At 53.4% G+C, this 21,922-nt stretch overlaps 1 protein-coding gene across 1 annotated transcript in view; it reads right to left on the bottom strand.

The window, feature by feature from the left end:
* Positions 1–21,922, bottom strand: part of ASTN2 (astrotactin 2) — a 351,063-nt gene that overhangs the window by 96,589 nt on the left and 232,552 nt on the right. Inside the window, exon 17 of the mRNA XM_088527956.1 lies at positions 12,877–13,142. Coding sequence (XP_088384082.1) covers positions 12,877–13,142 — 266 coding nt within the window. The remainder of the gene's footprint in view (positions 1–12,876; positions 13,143–21,922) is intronic.

Genomic DNA, 21,922 nt, shown 5'->3' with positions numbered 1-21,922 from the left:
GCCCAGCTGGGAACACTTCCCTCTACAGGCTGTCCTCAAGTTCACCAGGACCCTCTTGATTGCTCTTAGTAATGTAAACTGATCCATAGGAGTAAGAGCAGATGTCCGTGTGCCGGGATCCAAGACTGAAACACTTCAACTAAATTCCCAAAGTCCTTCAGGACTAATCCTGTGGTGTCTTCCCTCTGCTCATCCTACATCTTGGTGAGTGAGTCCAGGATGGCCAGTCCCTATGCTGCTTCCCACGCTCCAGGAGAGGGTTTTTCTCACTCCATACTCTTGTGCTGTTCAGATTTGATGTTTTTATGGCTGTTTCTTCTGCTACCCTTTGCCTGTCTTGTGTAATTAAGCTACACACTCAGAAGACAGCATCTCGCCGCACATAAACACACCAAATATAGAACGGGCTTTATGTGACGCCGCGAAGTCCTGGTAGAACAATCAAAACAACCAACCTCGGCCACTAAAACAAACCTCTTTGTAATGCTTTTGACCTTTCCAAATACACATTTTGGAGCCGAGACACCCAAAAGATCCTCTTTCATACACAACAGCCACGCTGCCAATCTCCGTTCAACCAACCCCGCGGCCGCAGAGCAACGTTATTCCGCCCATTCAAATCTCTGGGAGCGCCGGCCTGCGGATGCCTGGATCCTGTGATACAGGCAGCCCTCCGTGGGGTTACGCCTTAGAGATAAAACATGCCCTTTGGGGAGGATCGGGGCAGCTTCAGTGGATTTGGTATTTAGCACAAAACTATAGGAAAAGCGCCATCCTGGGGCTTTTATAAAAAGGAAAGGTATAAATAGAGCCTGACATCATGGTTCCTATTGTTCGGGGTTCTGCTGCTTTCCCGGAGCACACGACCACCTTTATCAAGGTGCCTCCAGTCTCTTGTGCCTGAATTATTTCTGCTTCCAGACATTTGCGAAATGTGACTGTTCCAGAGGGGGAGGGAAAAAAAAGGAAGGAAGGAAAATCATGTGAAAGAGAGAAAATGTGACGTTATCTCATTTTATTCTTTCGAATTTAATTAAAGCACTGTACTGGAAAGGGCATCACAAAGTAATTAGAGAGCAAGGAAGGCAGAGAAAGAAAGAGTTTATCAGACAGGGATGAGCGGGCGCAGATATCCTTCTGCAGGAACCGCTGGCGCTGCAGGAGATAGGGACAGAGGGAGAGGTACGTAAAGGACGTGGCAGCGTGAGCCATGGGGCACAATGTACATCACACGGGCGGGCGAGAAGGGGGGAGCTCACCCAGCAGCCGCAAGGGGACGGTGATGGGCTCCCACACATCGCCTGAAGGTACTTGAGCCCCTCGTCTGCCCTGGCGGATGCGGACGGGTGTCACTGGCCATGTCCCCTTGGCCAACGTGTGTGTGTGTGTCCGCCCAGGTGGTGATGGTGGCAAATGAAAGTTATCAAAAAAAGAAATAAAAAACCAAGACTGTGCCCAGCCCATAGCCGTGGTCTCCTGGGCACGTACAGGGCCATGTGCAGAGGGTGTCCAGGGCAGCAAGCACTGGGGCAAGAGGGAGGTGAAAACACCCATAGCCCCAGCCCAGGCGATGGCCCCAACACGCGGACCCTCCTGCAGGCCCCAGCTCCCTGTGCCCCTCGGTGGTGCTGCGGCTGCCCAACCTCTGCCGTCCCCCACACAGCCCTCATGTCCCTGACCTGCTCCCTCTGCTTCTCCCTGCAGGCCCACGTAACCTTAAGGAGAAATCCCAACAGCACCTTGAGCCCAAGCCAAGCCGCTTCTTTCCTCCTCTAGCTTTTTTTTTGTTTTTTTTTTTTGCAATAAGTGGAAGGCGGGATGAGCAATCCCCTTCCCTCTGCCTGCTCAGGATTACACACGTTTTAATCAGATCCTGCAGGTACAGAGCCGTGATCTGCCTTGTGTCAGCCTTCAGAGAAACGAGGTTAGCGGATCGACGCGTCCTCCCATCGCGCTCATTAGGGCGAGCGCACCTACGCGCGGCACCGCTCCGAGGAGCAGGAGCCCCCGCTCCTGGCGGCCGCCTCGATTCAATTTTCCTGGCGTTTGTTCCTGGAGGAGCAGCCGGCTGACGTCAGGCAGGCCGGGGCGCCGCGGCACTCACCCGCACTTGCTCTTAACAAGGGCTTCTAGGAAGCGGGTCGTGCCGGGCACCACGTGCCCGGCGGCAAACGGAGGCAGGGAAGGTCCTGCAGGAAGCGGAGCGGTGGGATGAGGCTCAGAGCTCTCCTAAGAGCTGAGGAAAAGCAGAGCCTGCTCTCCCAGCCTGAGGGCATCTTTTCAGGGTGTTTATCATCCCTTTAGGAGGCTCCATGGGGACACTTGCTGCTCTTTGGGGACACTCACTTTCCCTGCAGAGACTCCAGGACAAATTGAGGGCCTTGATAAACTTTCAACACTCTTCGGTCTTCCCATCTCGGAAGACGTTATAGCCACTTTTGCTGTAGGCCATGCTTCCTTCTGGCACCTTCCCTACTGGGCTCTGGATGGAGTCTGCTCCATCTGTCATCAGAGGGTGCTACCAAGCCCCTGCTAGGGATCAGCAGGCTCCTTGCCTTACCCTGGAAAGATGACAGCTTCAAGTTCCCTGGTTTAGCCCGGCCCCGAGGCTACGCTGCAGCCAAATGCTCCTCCTGCCTGAGATGGCAGGAAAACCTTTGCTTCCCTTGCTCCTCCTGACCGTGTAACAAGTAGGTAAGGGACTGCTCACCCAAACCCAGGTGAGCTGCACTTGTCATCCAAACCAGGAGCCTCATGGCACAGGAAGAGCAAGAGCAACAGACCAAGAATGCCCTGAGACCTGTCCCATGGGCAGCTGCAGCCCTGAGGGGCAGGTGCAACGCGCAGGACCTGAACCTGGCCCGCGGCGAGAGGACGGCTACTCCTCCTGCTTCCAGCCTCGGAGCGGGCACCTCCAACCAGGGGCCGCTCCACGTCTACCTCCTTCCTTCCCTCGGTGCCTCTGGGCTTCGGGTGCTCTGTCACGGTGCTCATGCCACATCATGGAGCCGTGAGAAGGCAGGACAGGGAAGCGTGGAGCACGTCCCAGGCCTGCTCTGCCTGGGACAGGGATGGCAGAGGGGCCATGGACAGGCGTCTGCCACCACACGCACGGCTTCCCACTCGTCCCACACTTGCCAACCACTCAACGCCCCTCTGTGCCCTAAGGCAATTTTATCTTTCATTTAAAAGTATCCAAATTGTATTGTTTCCCTGTGAGTCAGCCCATTTAGTTTATGTCCTTCAGTGCCAGAGAGGAAATTTATGAGTTGAGAAACTGGCTCAAAACGTTTATTTTCTAGATGACGAGTCATGCCATTAGATATATAGCATTATGAATCACAGGAACAGCATCTAATTTGCTCTTAAAGGTATAATAGGTCTGACTCTCCACACCCATATACACACATATATTGGATTGATAGTTCCCCCACAGGATGGCTAGTTCATTTGTTTTGACATGAGCAAGACTTACAGGACCATAAAGTCCCATCTTACCATAAGTTAAGCCTATTCATAAAAAAATATTAGGGAAATGAATGATCAGCTAAGCACATTTATCCTAGACTCGACTGCATATGGATCTTTCTCCTGTTGTTATTTGTGCTCAAGGGGAGGCCAATTGGCTCCATTTTATACCTTAGATGCTCAACAGCCGAATATTTCCTCTGTCCTCTGTTAGACCTGGCTGATGGAGGGAGAAGCATAAGGCTATTTATGAGTGTGGATTTTCATCCCCAGAGAGGAAGATAGTAGGCTATGAAGGAACCTCTCAAATGAGCAGTTGTACTCGGCACGCACCGTGGAGCCTGTCACTGCCAAGGTGGGTACTCAAAAGGGTGGTGTTGGGTGCTCCTCTGTGTTTGAGCACCTGCTCTTCCCCGTGGTCAATGGGGATATGAAAATCTGACCCAAATATTTATTTGGGTGAAGGCTGCTCTGTGGTTGATATGCACCCCAGTTTCTGTAAAAATTAAAAAAGGAAATACAAGGAAGGGGGGGAAAAAAAAAGGCAAGACTACGCATGCTGGACACAACTAGATTTCTGCAGGGACCTGCTGTACATATCTGAGATGAACTAAAAGCTAGCATTTGGGTACATTTTGGTATTTACACTGGTTTCATTTTTTTAACATATTTTCTCAGAGATAGGTTTCTAAGCAAATTTAAAATAAGTAGGAAAAAACCCAGCATTCCCCTTGCTTAAGCCAGGAGGAATGGCTCAAAACCAGCATGTTACTTGCAACAACGACGGGCTTCGAGGTCCCAGGGAACCTGCTCCACGTCCCAGGGCACGATGCCCATGGAGATTAGCCCTCCTGAGCGCTGCCCACAGCCCTAGCGCTGGCTACCGGCTCAGTGCGTCTCCTCTTTCTCAACCCCTCCTAGTAAAAGGCTTGTAAAAGGGGCATATTGTGTCACCAAGGCCTGTTGCTCTCCCAGACTAGTTGGAACCTTTGGTGTCACTGCCTGAACATCTCTGTGGTCAGGGCAAAGAGGCTGAATCTGGCACCAAAGGGACAAAGGCAAGAGGACGTGGGCAGCGTGATAGCAGCAGACGGGCTCAGCCTGCTTCTCAGGGCCAAGGCAGCTCATTGGGACCTTCTGTCCCCTCCTATTTGCAAGCTGGAGAAGACACCTTTACCCCGTCACCTCCTCCTCACCACAGGCAGGTGTCACCAGGAGGAGGGAGCAGACTGCCCTGCTGAGAAGGCAAATCCTGCTGCAAAAACCTCACCTCCCAACACAGCACCTGACACATTGGGGCCACAGGCAGGAGCTCCGAGATGCTGCCATGCCCCAAGCAGCCTATAGGTAATAATATCAACACCGAGTACTCATCAAGGGAACAACAGCATGGGACGCAGGTTGAACGGGGGCTTGACAGCCTCAATAGGATGCTCTCAAGTCAACAGGGTTCCTGGAAGAAGAGCCTTCCATGCCTGTACAGCAAGGCTCAGTGCTGTGCAGTGGGACATAAATGCTGCTACATAAGAGTCAGGACATCACTGAGAGGAGGAAGAAAAAGAAATTAATAAAGGGGGAAAAAGTAAAGGATGTCTCAGGCCAGAGACTCTTTCCAGGATCATGCGGTTCGCGTCTGAAAGTCTGCTCCAGGTTCACAGCAAAGGAGGATGAAATTTCCCTACTGTTGTTGGCAGGTGATCTCATCTGTTGCTCACACCCTTCCTCCCTCCAGCTGCCTCTCCGTGGGGAGCAGTATCACCAGCACTTCATCCTGGGAAGGCTCTTCAGCAGTTTGCCGGAAAGGTCAGGGTGCTGGAAAGGACCCAGGATGGGCAGCATCCTGGTTTCTCTTATTTATGGGAACCAAGGGAGCAGCAGAGGACACTGTAAAACCTGGCAGCAGGGGAAATAAAAAGCCTTCGTACTACAGTGAGATTCCTGTCCTGGTGAGCTGGCTCTGCTTTCACACCTAGCCTACAAAGCTGCTATTATAACATAATAGGGACGATTACAATGTGTCTATTCTTCTCCCTGTTAACACTCGGATGTGGGCTAGAGCTGTATCAGGACTGCATAGCGCACTGAGGAGGATGGCCAATTAACAGATATTAAAACAAAACAAACAAACATAAAAAAACCCAACAAACAGAAAGCTCCAACCAACCAAGCACAAACACCTCAACAATATGGTCATTGTCCCTGCTTGCTCTGGCTCCCTTTCAGTTTTGGCTGTGGAAAAAGCAGTTCCTGGCACCATTCAGCGGTGCCTTCAGAGGCTGCTTTGGGAAGTCACCCGTGCGGGGCCGTTCCGTGTCCCTGGCAGTTCCGTGTCCTTGGGCAGCCCGCGGGACCCCCTGTCGCAGTGCGGTGCCGTGCGGGCTGGTGGCAGCAGAGCTGCACGCGTGGAGGGGAAAGCGGCCCCAAGGCGCAGGAAGGTGCCCTGCCACCACAAAGCCTTGCCCTCCTCCGGCCCCGGAGGAGCAGAGCATCACCAGAAACAGTCCTCCTCCCTTCGGGGCCCTTCCTATCAGTGCCCCATATCTGCCTCTTTGAATGGGAATCAAGGGGCAAAGCCAAATCTTCCTTGGAGAACCAAGGCCAAAACTGGCTTCCCGCCGCAGCTTTGCTTCCTCTCCTTCCTCCTCCACCTCTGTCCCTCTTTTGCTGTTGCCAGTTCCCTTGATCCTGCTCAAGCCTGGAACCTCAAGTGACCATCTCCCATTTGCTTTAACCATGGGCTCACTTGGGTTACCAGCATGGACAGCTGATGCCATTTGGGGCTCCTTTCTTAGGCACGCTCTGGATTAGAGAGTCAACTGCAGAGTCAAGACATTATACGAGAAGCCGAATTCCTGCTGGAAGAACGCAGGGATTCATTAGGAAACTCTCAGGTTCCCAGAGTACTCAATTTCTCAGTTACACTCTCTAATCTGCTGTGTGCTTTGAGAGCAACGCCGACACAGAAGGAGGCTTCACAGCAAGAGCTCTTCGGCCAGGTGCTGAAGAGCCACGGGAATGAGGCCAGTCGGCACAAAACAGAGCGGACACCCTCTTCCCCTCATCAACGGTGCGATGGGAGGCTCATGGACATACATTAGTGGGGCTCGGGCCCTTAGGATCATCCTGTCGGGCAATTCCATAGAGTATGTGCAAGCTGCCTGCGTACCTGGCCCCACTGCACACCATGTCTTACAAACGGACAGCGCGGGACAACCTTGACACTGCGAGCTAACAAAAAACACCAAGAAGAGACATCCAAACCAGCAACGCTCTGCATTTCTGCTGAAATGCAACCATTGGGGCAAGAAGTGAATCAAATAAAGGCAAGGTGATGGGGGCAGAGTTAGGAGGAAAAATGACACCAATTTCTGTATCTGTCTCTGAAACTGCTACCAGCCCATTACCGGGCTGCACAAGCAGATAACTCCCCTCCGTGCAGCTCCAGAGGGAGGAGGGACACGCACCCATTTGCACCAGTGCATCCTTGGAACGGTGGAGAGGCCCTGGTCAGCGCTGCCAGCACTGGGAGCCGGCCAGGCAGGGAAACCCGGTGGAGGACCTGCACAGGGGCAGCCAGTTTTGGCATGCCAAAGCATCCCCAAAAGTCATGGCATGGCATGAGAAAGGCGTCTGAAGGACGGATGGATTAAAGAGGAGCTTTCTCCCTCCCTCCTCTCTGGCTCGCCTTTCTCCCCCAGCATTTGCAGGACACCTTTACACAAGAGCCGGTAACAGGGCAGAGGCCAAACTCCCAGCTCTTCTCTTCTGTGACAGCTCTGGGCTGCCTCCCGCCCGGAGCACATTCCCGGTGCCGGGGAGCACAGGCCGGGCCCACGCGCTGCCTGCGCCTCCTGCTCTTGCTCCGAGTCCCCACGGCCAAGGCTGGCGGCTCCAGCCAGGATGCCGCTTGAGGCTCACGTGCGGCCCAGGGACAGGAATCCCACTTGCGTTTTTCCACCTGGCCCCTCTCCCCCTCCTCGGGCTGCGCCTCTCGGTGATCATCATGAGCTGGGCTGTTAGTCAATCACACAGCTGCAGAGAGCTGGGAGTCAAAGCAGCAGAAAGGTGAGAGTGATGATATCCCAGGCTTTGCCTCCTCCCTTTCTCCCCTGGCTATGTGCTGAACTGAGAGCTGCGCAGGGAATTTGCTGCCACGAGAAAGAAAAACACAGAGCTCTCCCTGCCTCTCCGTCCCAAATTCACTGCTGGACAGGGGTTTCCTTAGGTCATGACTTGACAGCTCTGCTGGGCAATAAGAGCTACCTTTCCCATCCCATGGCATGGGGACAGGCATGTTGATGGAATGAAATGGGCCCAGCACAGGAAGCCCCAGACCAGTGAGGAGGATGATGACCACTGCATCGTAGCATTCTTGCTGGGGCAGCATGCAGCTCTTCTCTTCTTGGTTCCTCTCTAGAGGACATCCTGAAGCCACGCAAGGCCACCACGTATCTGTTCCCTCCTGCTGTTTGCACCTGACAGCACTCTTCTCTCCAAGAGCCAGGGAAAGCTTTCCGAGTAGGAAGCTGTGGAGTGCTTGAAGCTCTTGTGCTCTTGAGTCTCATCAGTCATTGGTGCTGGTGTAGGTTTCTGCCATGACCTACAATGAAGAATTTCTTGCATCTTTCTTGACAGGGCAGTGGAAGGGCCATTGCTTCAATAATATTCTACTGTCTGTGCTAGAGCACAAATTAAGCAGAAAACAAGTGCAGGCAGAGACTGCAGACCAGCCTGTATATAACGCAGGGGCCAGAGACTTCAAGTGAAAACACTTCCAATGTCTCCAGTCAAGCTTTTCAGTCTTGAGCTCAAGATGCTAGTGGTTATATACCAAAAAGGGACTAGAGAACTATAAACCTACCCCGACTATCTTAATCTCACCAGTTGACCAGGCCCAACTTAGACAGGACTCTGGCAACCCCCCCCTTTGAGCAAACAGCCTTCTTCTGTAAAACTGTCTGTCCACAACCACACCAGTCATGATGGCTACGAAAAGTCCATTCAACAGGTACCAGGACTTTTGAATTCGCTTCCTTGACCCATACCTCTCCTCATCTCCCTCTCCCATAACTTCAGAACAGTAGAACAGGGGCACCCAAGATTTTCTAATAACATATTTGTGAAAGCAAAAGTTTGAAACCTGGCGTGCACCAGTATGGGTAGAAGTCTAGTGCTCAACCTCTACCACAGGAAATGCTACATTAACCAGGCAGGATGCAGATTCTAGTGACCATGCAAGTTCTCTGACCAACACTAGTCAATCATACAGGGAAACAGAAATAATTCCTACCAAGGACTCAATCCGTACGGCTTCCATTGGGCGCAGGAGGGGGAAGACCATGTCCCTCACCCAGTCGCTGCCTGCAAGGGATGCCAGGCACTGCCAGGGCTCAGCAGAGAGGCTGAACAACAGCGCAGCCAGAAGCAAAAGGCTCCCAGCAATTACTCCTAAGCATTTATACAAAAACATTCCTAGGACAGCAAAAGGCAAAACCTGTTTCCTGCACCCCTTCTAAATTCTTAATTCTAAAGTCCTTGCTCTAAAGCAAGGAGAAAATAGCATTTCACAATGTTATGGAAATAAAGTTTTCCAACTTATTTCACACTTGCAAAACAATATTTTTTTTCACCTAATCTCCTCCTTAGAAATGCCTAATTTTAGCCAAAATTTAGCATGTGTACATATGGGAAAACAAACAAACAAAAAACCCCCAAAAAACAAACAGACAGACCCACAGAGCAGCCCAAGGCAGACACCCAGGATGGATGGAAACTTAAACCTCAGCACTTAGTCTGACAAGGTTATCAAAACTGACGATAAGGCCTTGTTCAATAGAGTAGTGGTAAATAAGTGTGTAAACTCAGTTTGCTGATATACTTGAAAAAACACAATTATCAGTAAAAACTGCACATACTGAAGTGGGCAAGATTTGTATAACTGTCTTTCACATTAGCATCCATATTGCTAATGAGCTTGCTTTCTCTCTTTCTCTGTATGTGTGTGCAGTATACATTCACACACATACACAATTATGGTGTGTGTTTATGTTTATAGAGAGGGAAAAAGAGAAAGATGTAGACTATAATATTTTTTTAATACTATCAGGGAATTGGGATCTGCTTGCTGTTCCCATAAGGTCAGCATTTGCTAAATCAATTGAGTATTATCCACACGAATGGGAAAAAAGCAGGCAGAGGAGAGCTCAGCTGCGGACGCTGTGCTTGGAGGTAGGAGACTTGGCCAGTATCCGCACGGCTCCCGTTGCCAGACGGCTGCGGTGCCGTCCCAGCTCCCTGGACAAAGTGCTCTTGCTGGGCTCATACTGCAGGGGCGGAGTGCTCGGCTCGGACATCTGCAAGCCTTGCTTGTGCCACGGGCCAGGGCCACTGCTGCTGACTGGGGCCATCTCCAGGCCTCCTACTTGATGCTGAAGGAAAAGGTTTCATCAGCGTTTCTTTATGTCAGATGCATCTTATAGCAAATGCCCTTGGGAGAGACTCTCAAAGGGTAGGGAATGCACAGGCCAAGAAAATGGTTTAAACCAATTTCTTTACTTCACATTTGCAATGAAATTGGAGCACATCTGCTGTGTCTCAGCCACGTGGTGGTTTTCACCACGGAGGGGACTGTTTCTTATGGAGCACTACCTCCTTTCTCTTATCTATCTCACAACTTTTGATCATGCAGAAAGATGAGGGAAAGCCTCCCACAGCAAACTGGTATCCTTTATCCTGAATGTCTTGAGCTCGTGATGCTGACAGAGGTTCAGCTGTGCATTTCCACACAAGCAGTGCTAGCCCTGCACAAAGCTATCATCCCAACGGCACGGGCCCAGGTCACACCAGCACAGCCTCTCAGATCGAATACTGTCCCTGGCAGTGGGGCTCAAGGGGAGCAGGGGGAGGAGAGGGAGAAATAAGTAACGTGTGAGAAAGAGACTGATGAAGAAGAGGGTGAGAAGCAATCTGTGGAGGATGAAGAGCGATGGACGAAGCAGAACAGCTTTAATGAAGATTAAAGAAAACAGAATGGGCCAGATAGGGAAAGGAAAACACAGCAGTTGCTTTGAAATGGTGGATTAATGACGAGGAAATGGGGGCACCACCAAAAGAGACAGAGGTGGTGACACAGAAGACAAAAAGCATTCCTTGTGTCCTGCCATGGCCAGGATGAGACCCTTGGATGGCTGCAGGGGAACACGGGGTGCCAGAGGGCTGGCCATGAAGAGAGACCTGCAGTGTGAAGAGACCAAATGAGCTGAAAGGCCGTGGGTCAGGGAGGGCAGTATCCACGGACCTGCCCCTGCCCCAAGGGATGACACAGGGGAACCTTCCTCAGCAGCCTGAGACACCCAGAGCTGCGGACAAGCAGTGTACGTCACCCACAGCACCTGCTCAGCACCAGAGCCGTCCGACCGCCTCTGCCCACAGCTGCTAACCTGCCCCTTGTGCTTGGGGTGGGACCCGAGCTGTCCCGAGGCAGCAAGAATGCCGGAGCGCCCCGGGGCGAAGGGATCCCCACAGCGTGCGCCGTGGCCAAGACAGGCTCCTGCCGGGTACGCGGCACCGCTGGGCGAGCGGGTGCAGGGAGGACGAGGGATTCGTCCCAGAAGGTGGCTGGGGGTTTCTCGCTGGGGTTTTGTTTGTTTGTCTGTTGTTCTGGGCAGCGTATGGCGGAGCGCAACACGGGCTGCGCTCCAGCTGCAGCCTACGGGACCAGCTCTCCGTGGGGACGGAAGGACAGAGGCTGCTCCTGGCCAAGCACGGGCCCTGCTGCTCCCCGGGACACAGGGGTGCCCCAGAGAAGCTTGCTGGGGCAGGAGGGACCTGCCAGAGGGTACAGAAGGAGGGGGATCTTCCAGCCAGGAGACAGTGGCATTTGCCACCAGGGAACGGGCGCTGTCTATGGAGATCCCCCAGACCATGCAGGGTTCCACGTGCTTTCGCTGTTAACTCCTTCCCTGCTGGCCAGCGTGTCTCCCCAACGTGCCACCTCCGAGACCACTGTGGGAAACAGCCTCCCAGCTGCTTTACGGAACCCAGCGAGTCCCCTGCTCTCCCTGCATCAGCGACACCCGGACACCAAGGCAGCTAATGCCTAATAATTAACAGATGCCCACTAAGAAGAGAGGGCTTGGGTGAGGAAAGGAGGAAGATGATGAAGGCCATCTGGCTCTAGAGAAACCCCCGTTCTCTACGTACTCACTGGAGATGACAGGGAAGGAAAAAAACTAAAAAAAGAGATGATCGTCTCCTTGCCAGGGGTAGTGGAACAGTAATGGTGCCAACTTTGGTCTCAGGAGCTCTGTAAGGCTGTAAGATGGGGCTGGGACAGAATCAGAGGAGCACTGAAGCTGCCGCAGACAGCGAGCAGTGCGGCCAGTCCAAGCCAGCTGGAGAGACCTTGGCAAGGGAAGAGGGCATGGGGGAAAAGCAGAGGACAGCAGGAAAGGGGGAAAGCATGAAAACGGGATGAGAAACAAACAACTGGAGAAGGAGAGTTTGGGGAAAAGAGCTGGAAGGAGAGAAGAGAGGGACAGAAGGCAGGCATGGCAGCATGGAAAAACAAAGAGGGGAATGTGTGGAAGAAAGGAGTGGGATCAAGGACTAGACAAGCAAGGAAAAACACTGTGAGGGATCTGGACAGGGGCTCTTTGCTTGCCCATCTGGGGGGCGAAGGATCATGCTCGGTGGTCACACCTCCATTTGGTAGGATTGCTTCCAGACCTGCAGCCCTCTCCATCCCACCCACAGCTGCCGCACGCTGGCGCAGGTCGGGCCTCTTAATCAAGTGCAGGCTCAGTGCTAATAAGTGACTTTAAACAGGTCTGTCATTTTTGGATTTGGGAATGGGGTGGGGGCTGAAGGGAACAGAGAAAGTGGGAAATAAATTTACATATGATTAACACTGAAGTTCTTGCAGGATTTGCAGGAAGGGGAGGAGGCCAGGCCCTGGGGAAGGATGACCTCGAGCTCTGCTGGTCCCTCCTGGAGTAACAGTGACCTCCTGTGGCTGGACTTGTCCCAGGGGGATGATTTGTCCCTCCAGTTTGCAAAGCCACACAGGGACCCCAAAGGGCTTTGGCCGCTCCTTGTCCACAGGAGGAACTCTGAGCCACTGTGACACAGGGCTGCTCATGGCCTTGCCCTCACACTGCTCAAAGTGGGGAGATGCAGGTCCACGAGGCCAGGTGGAAAAAAGGGAGCTGTGGGTAGCAGGCAGGAAGACTTGACAGCTCCATCACTGTCCCTGACACTATTGAGAAGTGTTCCCCACCAAACGCTCCCAGGAAGACTGCCCTGTTCTAGGAAACTCGGTGTTTACACAGAGACGGAGGAAGGCAGACTTAAGAGGTGACTAAGGCAGGAACACAGCGACAGAACTGGCTCCATCGCCAGCTCACTCACCTCCCTGGTGTCGTTGTCCTGGATGAGGGCGTACAGGGGCACCACGCGGTTGATCTCCAGCAGCACCGGCGTGGGGCTGAGCTGCTCCTTGCCCGGGCGCCGGCACAAGTGGCAGGTCGATGGGCAGCGCCCCTTCTCCTCGCAGTGGATCTCCACACCTGAGATGAGGTGGTCGTCAGAGAGCATCTGTGCTGTCAGCAGGCCCGAGAGGTAGGTGATGAATGGCATGGATTTCAATTCCTTCTTGTTCCCAAGCTCAGTTGTTTCTGGTTTGGTGACAGGGAGAGGAAAGAAAATAAACAGCATAAAATAAATCTCAGCACAGAGCACTTCCCAAACCCAAACTTCACTGCAGCCAGGATAAATGCAGCTGCTGACGGTGTAGGCCAGGTGGGAGCAGGAAATCAGAGAAAATCAAGGAGAGAAGTAGAAAAACAGGACTTGCAGGTCACTGCTTGGGAGTGGGTATAAAGTGTAAGCATTTCCAACTTCTAAAGCGACAGAGTTGGCCATATTTTTTTCTTTCTTTTTGTAATCTGCACATTCACTGTTTGCATTTTGAGATGAAATAAAACACCCAAGCACATCTTCTCGACCAAAGAAAACCCTTTCCGAACTCCAAGGAACGGCAGTGTTCCAGTGCAGAGACAATTCTGATCCTTCACCACAAAGCCTGGAGCAGGTGCTGGGAGGCTCAGCAGATACTGTGCTGTGTTCCTAGATACGCTCGTGGAAGGAGCTGTGGAGAAGTTTTGCTGTTATTAATGGTAATTAACATTTAGCTTTTAGGAAACAGTCAGACCTTTGAAATCCATTGTGAAACGTCATCATATTATCTCAAGGAGATAAATTGGGAGAGCCTTACTTGTTCTTCCTTAGCTCAAACACTTGCTAAGGTCAAGGAAAAGCATTGAGCTCCAGGATACACTGAGAAGAGGAGCCAGGCATCCCATCTTTATACTGTGCACTCCTATTTAAACTCTGGGTCCGTAGACACTCCTCTTGGGTTGATCCAAGAGGAAAGCCCCAACCTTCCCAGGCCCTCCCAGGCCCTTCCCTGGGCCTGCAGAAGAGAAAGCTGCCCCGTCCTGGGCCCAAGCAAGGCTCGCAGCACTGTGAGATGGACGCGTGGACAGAGGGTTGTTGCCTTCAGCTACTTCCCAGTCCAAAGAAGGAGCTGTACAAGAACAAAAACCGCCTCAATGGCCTCAGCTTGCAGTGACACGCAGTTGATGTGGCAAGGAGCATGTCAGTTAGAAATACAAATAAACACACTATTCATTCATTATTCTCTAAGCCCTTCAGGCCAGGGACAGCCCGTCGCCCTCCCTCTGGCTGTCAGGGAACACTCATGTGCACAGAATCAAAGCTGTCAGAGGAGGAATGAGCAAATTCCAACGCACCCATCTTTCAGCAGGATTAAAGAGGGACAGTTGCTAAGATAAATTAAAACACGGCTGTGGAGGAGGTGTCTCAGCATCTGTGGAGACAGTGGTATACACAGACATGGAAAAAGAGAGCTGGATCTGCTTCGTGGAGGGATTACAAACCTGGGAGAGTGGCTCCAGCCAATTTCAAGCCTGATAAGAGAAAGCCATGAAGCTGCAAGGACCTGTGTGGCTCAGGGGAATGGAAGCTGCAAGGTGATTCCACAGGCCTCTCCTTGCTTCTAGATAAGAGTAACACTTTGCTTTTTTTTTTTCAATATAGCTACCAAACTACATTTAGAAAGAGAAGATTATGGTGACAATGACCCCTCTGGGCTGCAAAGCTTACTTAGGAGAATTCAAGCAGTGATTGAAGAGGACTTCCACCAGGAAAGATGTTTAGGAGCCATGTTTTAAGGGAAAGGGAATCACTCGGTCTCATGATTGACAATATTGTATCAAGTCTCTCAATACTGGCGTGATAGCTAAGGATTATAAACGATAGACATCTAACAGCTGGATGTGTCCTTCACCTAGGCTTGGGATGAGTCAATAAGAAGTCACAACTGATCAGCTCTTGCCTAGATTTGACACACAGTTTGAAGTCTTTCTGAAAATCATTGTCCAAATCACACAAAAAGTTTCTGCCGCCTCATTTAGCACTGTTGGGCAGTCCCTATATCTCCTGATGCATTTTCACATGGTGCTTGTGGTCTTGGGTGCTATTAAGAGTACAAACAAGCAGTAACTTCCCTTGGTCTTCATCAGTTACAGCCTGTGCTTGCATGGAGCAAACTGAGGCAAATATGGAGCAAATTAAACCTCTGAGCAAGAATTCCTGTCTGCAAGACAGAGATAACTCAAAGGGTGCTTGGCTGAAGGGTTCAGCAATCTCTCCACATTTGCCCCATGCTGAGTGACAGCACTGCTTGATTGATGTGATTGGAGAGCTTTAATCCAAATTGTTGTATTAGCTGCCCCATCCTGGAATACAGATGAAGCTCCATGGAGTTCTACTCCACCAGAGGTGTCACCTTGGAGAGGGAGAGGACATCGCTTCCCTGCAGATGGTGGCCTAGAGCTGGCTAGACAAGGAGAGCAGTCCACCAGCTTCTACCCACTTAGAAACACAAATCCCTTTAGCAAGGAGAGAAAATGAACACGAGCTCACAGAGTATGTCCTGCATGACCAGTCACCTTGTTTGCCCATCGCTCCCAGGAAAGGGCACTGCAGTTGTGGTGGGGTGGTAGAAGTGGTAGTTTAGAAGCTCTCCAGACAGACTGGCATTAAGGAAAGGGCTCGTCCTTCCTTCTGAAGGAAATACAGAGGAATTAAAGCCTCTTCAAGATTAGTAGTTACCAAGTGGACCTGCCCTGGGACATGATTTGATTTCTACAAATAACGTAAGGTTGAAAAACAGTGGCTCATCGGGGAAGCTGTATGAGCAGTGCGGCTCTCCCTGCATAGCAGGCACACTCTCTCAGCAACGAAGATTAACCGTGGGGCCAGGTGACTTGTGACAGACTTGTCAGCACAGTAGATTTCCCAGGTAAGATAGAAATGTGTGTCTGCAATTAATCCTCCTTATTACAGCTGAAGCCCCAGTCACTTTGGGGAACAGGAATACTTTGTAGACCCCATTCCTAGGGACGTGAGGGGTTACTGTAGTTCAGGTTAATGGTTCAATGTGCTGGCAACTGATTCATGGTGTTCCCTTGTATCAAAAAGGCTCCGGGTTTAACTCCAGATGACAAAAAATGGAACAGAACGCAGCTCAGTGAAGGGAGACAGACATCACTGCCAAATTGCCAGCCTAGTGGAGTACACTAGAAGTCATCATTACTGGATAGTAATTTCGGATAGCTTTTGTGGAATGAGCTTTGGGGGCCTAAGTACAATCCGAAGGGAATAATCACCCCATTCCTGCAATTAAAATCCATTCTGAGTGCTGGCTGCGCAACCTGCTTTGTGAGCCAGCTCCTCCAGAGTCAGGCAGAGGCAGCGAGGAGGAACTGCTGGTCCTCATCGACTTGCTCTGGGAGCAGAAAGCATCAGCTCCAGGTGCCTTCAGCAGTGCTGTATTCGTCCCCAGAAAGCTGGTGGTTTCCTCGATGGAGACACTGTTTCCTTCTCTCACTTCACCTGTCACTTCCAGGGTCTCACAAGAGTAATTCAAATCAGGGGGAAATATTCCCCCAAAACACGCTAGCTTTATTCCTGGACCTGCCGTTGCAACTTTAGCCGAAGGAGAACTGAGAGAGGACGGGATCCCTAGGTCTCACTCTCTACTATGTCTGAGATGAATTTCGGCTATCTGTTCAGTTATGTGCATGCAAATAAGGGGCTCGCAAACCAACACACTCTCCCCAAGGCAAACCCAACAGTGAACTGAAGAAACTTTGTATATTCCTGGAGGCTTGATCTGGCTTTTATTACCTAGTTGCTGTATAATATTCGTCAGTGCTGAGGCCCAGCTTACTGGCTTCTTGGACTAAAATATGCCTTGTCCAACCCTATTCCTGATGAAGTCAAAGGACATTTTTGACATTGGATTAGAGAGAATCAGAACCAGACCCTGAAATGTAACATTGAAATGCCATCTCCAGTTGCTACTGAAGCCAACAGAAACACTCTTGTTGTCTTCACTGCAGTTTGGGTCATGTCCAGAGTAAGTAAATTCAGCTTTATTGTTCAGATCCTCACTGCAAGAGCCTTCTGCAGCACTGGATAACCTCCCAAAGCACTCAGATTGTTCTTTGGAAGTCTCTGCCCCGTTCCCAGGGGAAGTCTTTGCAGGTGACCACTGCTAGGTTGCTCCAAAGGTCCCACTCTGGCAGCAAGGGAGGCTTGGCAGCTGGAGCTGCAGCACAGTGTACCAAGAGCGAGGAAGGAGGGATTCCTTATCAGCCCTTGCATCTGAACATGCTTTCGCTAATGCTGCTGGCGACTCAAGTGAATCCTGGCAACATCTGCTTGGAAGCACAGAGCCACGGATGTGGTTAGATGCATCACAGCAACTTGTGGGAGTTATTAGTTTGTTTGTTTGTCTGAAATATGTATTAAAAAAAAATAACAGCCTTCCACTAAGCATCGAGCCTTGTATAAGAAAGGGAGGACAAGCACTGCAGAACGTGCAGCAGGGTCAGTCGCTTGCTCTGGTGCACAGCTCTGCCTCTCTGCTCCACCAGGATTTGTACGACCTCAAATAAGAGGTGACTGTCCACACGATGGTCAGGGGTCCTTGCTCAGGAGGCAGCAGTTACAGACGTCAGAAAACACTGACAGCAGCTCCAGCAGCACCTCCTAGTGCTTGGACAAGGCGAGGCACGATAACCCTACTACTATAACAAAAGCATTATACCTAATTCTTTTGTATTTGAGAGCTGTTTTGTCTTGAGAGCTCCCGGGAGGCAATGGTTCTGCTAGTGGTCCAGCATTTTATACAGCGCCAAAAGATCCCAAGTCATTCCAAAACTGGGAATCACTCCACTTCCCACAAGAATGCAGCCGCATCAAGGGTAGGATGTGGCAGCTCTTTAACAGCAGAAAAGTTTGGAATGAGGAAAGAAGGTTCTCCAGCTGAAGCCGTAGAGAGAATTTAAGGAACGGACCAGGTAGGAATTCCTCTTGGTTCAGTGAGTTATATTACTGATGCTCAACCATTAATCACTCATAGCCAGAGCTTTACATCTGACCACAAGGAGGATGGATTCTGCGCTACCTCCCAGCTCATGCCATCCTCCACCTGGGACAGCAGAGCCACCACCACGAGCAGGGCTGGGGATTTATGGACAATATGTTATTCACTGGCACTTAGTAGAATAATACCCCATTTGTTGGCAAATCCACTGAAAGAGAGTAAGAAAGGAAATCAATAGATGTGTTTGCCTAGGAATTTCTCTTGCAGTGAGGTATCAGTGTGGTAACCAGTGGGGCTATGGAGTGCTCGGGCAGCTCTAACCCTGTCTGCAGTTCGTTACGGGCCCGCGTTACCCAGGGCTGCGAGGAAGGCCCAGGGCAGTGTGTGCGCAGAGCTGCCCGGGCTCCTTCAGCCACACGTGTCCTCCCATGAGGACGCGAGACCCCAGCGCTGCCCGGGCAATACGGCAGGGCCCCCGGTGCCGGGAGCTGGGCTGCACGGGGCCCACGACCCGCAACGCTTGCGTGGATGGGGCTTATGCACAGCGTGGGGCAAGCGGAGGGGCCTTCTGGGGAAGGCAACGCTCCCTTGGTGGCTCCTGAGCGGACAACACGGGCCAAAGCGGCAGCAGCCCGTGCAGGAGGGAAGCGGCCTGCAAGCAGCGAGCCCAGAAGGCCTCACGCGAGGGCGCGCACCCATGGGGGCACCAAGAGGACCACCTCGGCGCCGCTCAAAGCCCCGGCAGGGCACGGGGGCTGCGACCGCGTCCGTGGGCAAAGGCGGTGGGTCCCGGCGGAGGGACGGCCAAGCGGGCGCTGGGCGCCGCCGCGCGTCGCCGCTGCCACCGCCGGGGCCGTGTGCGCGGCCTGCGGGGACGGCCGCCCTCACGCGGGGCAGTTGGGGCGCCCCGGTCCGTGAGAGGCTGCTGCCCTCTCGTGGCCTGCGCCGAGGATGGCTCCTGGCCTCCACAGCCCTCCGGCACCGCCACGCTTCCCGGTGCGTGGCCCCGGCCGCCGCTGGCCTCCCCTTCCGATCCCCACGGAAAAACCACGGAAAACCTTGGGAGGACGAGTCTCACCACACAGATGCATCGCCTTCCTGGATGGCAATACATTCCAGCTCCTACATGCTCCCTGTCCCCTGCAAACAATGTCCCTCCAGTCACTGCCTGCCTGTCTGTCCCTGGGGGCCACCATGTCCCCGCATCACCCGACCGCTGCTCTCAACCGCCCAGTGCCATGAGCCTCAACCCGGAACAACTTCTCAGATCATGGCTCTTCCAAAAGGATCCAATCTTGTGCCCTGCCAGACCCAAGGCCACTGCATTTAAGAGACGTCTGTGTTCGCTGTGGGCACAAGGACATGGTGCTCGTGTCTCCTTCACTGTCCCCCTGTTTGGGCAGCCGACCAGGGGCGTCCCCTGGCTAAAACACGTGGCACCAAGGGGTCACCAAGGAGTAGGAGCAGCCTTTGATTTGGCACTTCCCCGTCCTGTGCTTTCTGCTCCAGACCTACCCATGGCCGGCATCTCCACGCGGGGAGCCCAGGGTTGCGAGCAAGAGCCAACAGGGTGGGCGGGTGGAAGGAGCTGCCGGCCGGCAAGGAAGAGAGACGTGGCTGCTCTTACAAAGGATTTCATGGAAAGCAATGATGACTTGTTTTTAAAAGGTCTTTAAAAGCTTGTTAAGAGCCTCATAAAGGGCTGCCCCCACAGCACTGCTTCGGCAGCATGTGTTAGCCCCATGGGAAGGAGCAAGCTGGACTTTACAGGGGTCCTGCGCCACGCTCCGGGGACAGCCCCCTGCCCCGTCTCGCTGGGAGCACAGGCCCTCCCTGCGCCGGCAGGGTGGAAAAGGCCCTTAACAGAGGCCGCTCTGCAGAACCGGTGAGCACTGACGGCTCCGGGCCTGCTCCGGAGGCTGCTCCAAGCGCCGGCGGCCCGGGCAGCCTCGCCAAGAAGGCCCTGGTGAACTCAGTGCCCACACAGTTTGCCGTTTTCCCCCAAACGCTCAGGCGTCAGAATGCACGAAAAGGAGCGCGACACGCAGGGATTTTGCTTCCGGAGCGAACGTCCCAGCAGCTGGCCCTGCACGGGACAGGCGCAAAGCAGGGAGCCCGTAAGGGAGGAAGGGAGGGCGACGTCTCCAAGGCTTATCTGCAGCGCGCGCGACACTGCGCGCGCCGCTGTTCCTGGCAGATACCTCCTCCACCCGCTGCTTCTGATCTGCAGGCACCAGCCGGGCCTCCAGCAGCCAGAGCAGAGACAGCAGTGGGGACGCCCGCACGGACGACATCAAATGGAGCGTCCTGCTGCTCCCCAAGCCCCCAATGTCCCCCCTGCCCACCGCAGCTGCACCCAGCACCGGCCACCACCGCCAGACATGGGGCTGCTGTGGGAAACGAATTGGATCCGCCTGGATGCGCCCCGAATGGCTCCTTGGATAAGCAACCACAGCTGCGTGCCCGTTCACTGCCTATTTTTACATGCCTCACCCAATGAAGTGATTATATTTACTGCTTAGGGACCTAAATATAGTTGCTTGCTTCAGCATAGTCTATGGAAAGGGCTGAAAAATGCAGAATTTCAATATATGACGCAAAAACTAACACATGCTAATAAAAAAATAAAAAAGAAGCTAAATCTGGTAGCAATATTAAACAAAAATCAGAATGAAAAAAGAATAAAAAAGACAAAACTCGGTGTGCACATATATCTTAACCCACGTAAAAAATAGATATAATAAAGCTAGAAAGAATAAAAAGAAACCTTGACAAGTGAAAGACGCTCTGGACCCACGTGCTGTCCACGGCCACGCTTGGCCATGGCACCGACCCCGTGCACACAAATGGGGGTGCACAGATCAGTGGGTGCACACACGAGGGATGCACACTCGGGGTGCACACACAAGGGGTGCACACATCGGGGGCTGCATACTAGGGGAGCACACACGGGATGCTCCATGGCAGGGTGCACACACGGGGTGCACACACAAGGGGTGCACATGCACGGGGTGCACACACACACAGAGTGCACACACAGAGTGAAGCACACATGTGCTGTGCACACACAGGCACACACACACACGTGCGCACAAACACGTGCACCCACATGCACGTGCGTGCACAGGCACACGCATACACACATGCACACACACGCGCACCCGCACACAAAGCCACACGCGTACACAAACGCGCACACACAGGGTGCACATACCGCGCACAGTGCGTGCACATGCGCACGCGCACAGGGTGTACATACGTGCACAAACACACACACACAGGTGCACACACACACGCGCACATACGCGCACACACGCACTCCACGCAGAGTGCACACGTGCGCACACACACGCAAACACATGCACGCGCACACACACGGACACGCGCACACACGGACACACGCACGCACGCGCACACGGGGCCCTCCCAGGCGGGGCGCACGCGCAGCTCCCTGTGCGCACGCGCGCGGGGGGGCGCGCCGTGCCCGGGTGGAGGGGGGGCGGGACCACCCCCGCCCCGCGCGCACGCGCATTGCGGGCCTGCCCGGACTCGGCGCAGGGACTGCATCCCCCAGCAGGCGGCGGGGGGCGCGGTGACGTCACGCGGCGGCGCGGGGCGGCGTCACGCGGGCGGCGGCGGCGCGGGCAGGTAGGCGCGGGGCGGGCGGCGGCGGCGCGGGGGGGCCGGGCCCGCCGCGAGGGGACGCGGGGCCCGGGGCGCCCCCGAGGCGGCGGCCCCGGCGCTGTCCGAGCGGGCGGCTCGGGAGGCCGGAGCCGCCCCTGTCCTGCCCCGCCGCGCCCGGGCGCTGCGCTCGGTCAGGGGGGAGCCGCGCGGCAATTACAGCGGGGCTCGGGGCTTTTAGATAGCAGCGCACAGAACTGCGGCCTTTCCTAGCTCGGGGCTTCCCTAACGCCCTTCCCTGCGCGCGGGAACGGCCTCGGGAATGCCAGACACCCCGGAGCGACGCGCGGATGGGGA

This window comes from Tinamus guttatus, unplaced genomic scaffold (assembly GCF_059628265.1).
Source record: "Tinamus guttatus ecotype Peru unplaced genomic scaffold, ASM5962826v1 Tinamus_guttatus_pri_ptg000297l, whole genome shotgun sequence".
Taxonomy (NCBI): domain Eukaryota; kingdom Metazoa; phylum Chordata; class Aves; order Tinamiformes; family Tinamidae; genus Tinamus; species Tinamus guttatus.
The sequence above is the reverse complement of the archived record's forward strand: the minus strand, read 5'-3'. Positions and strand labels throughout refer to the sequence as shown.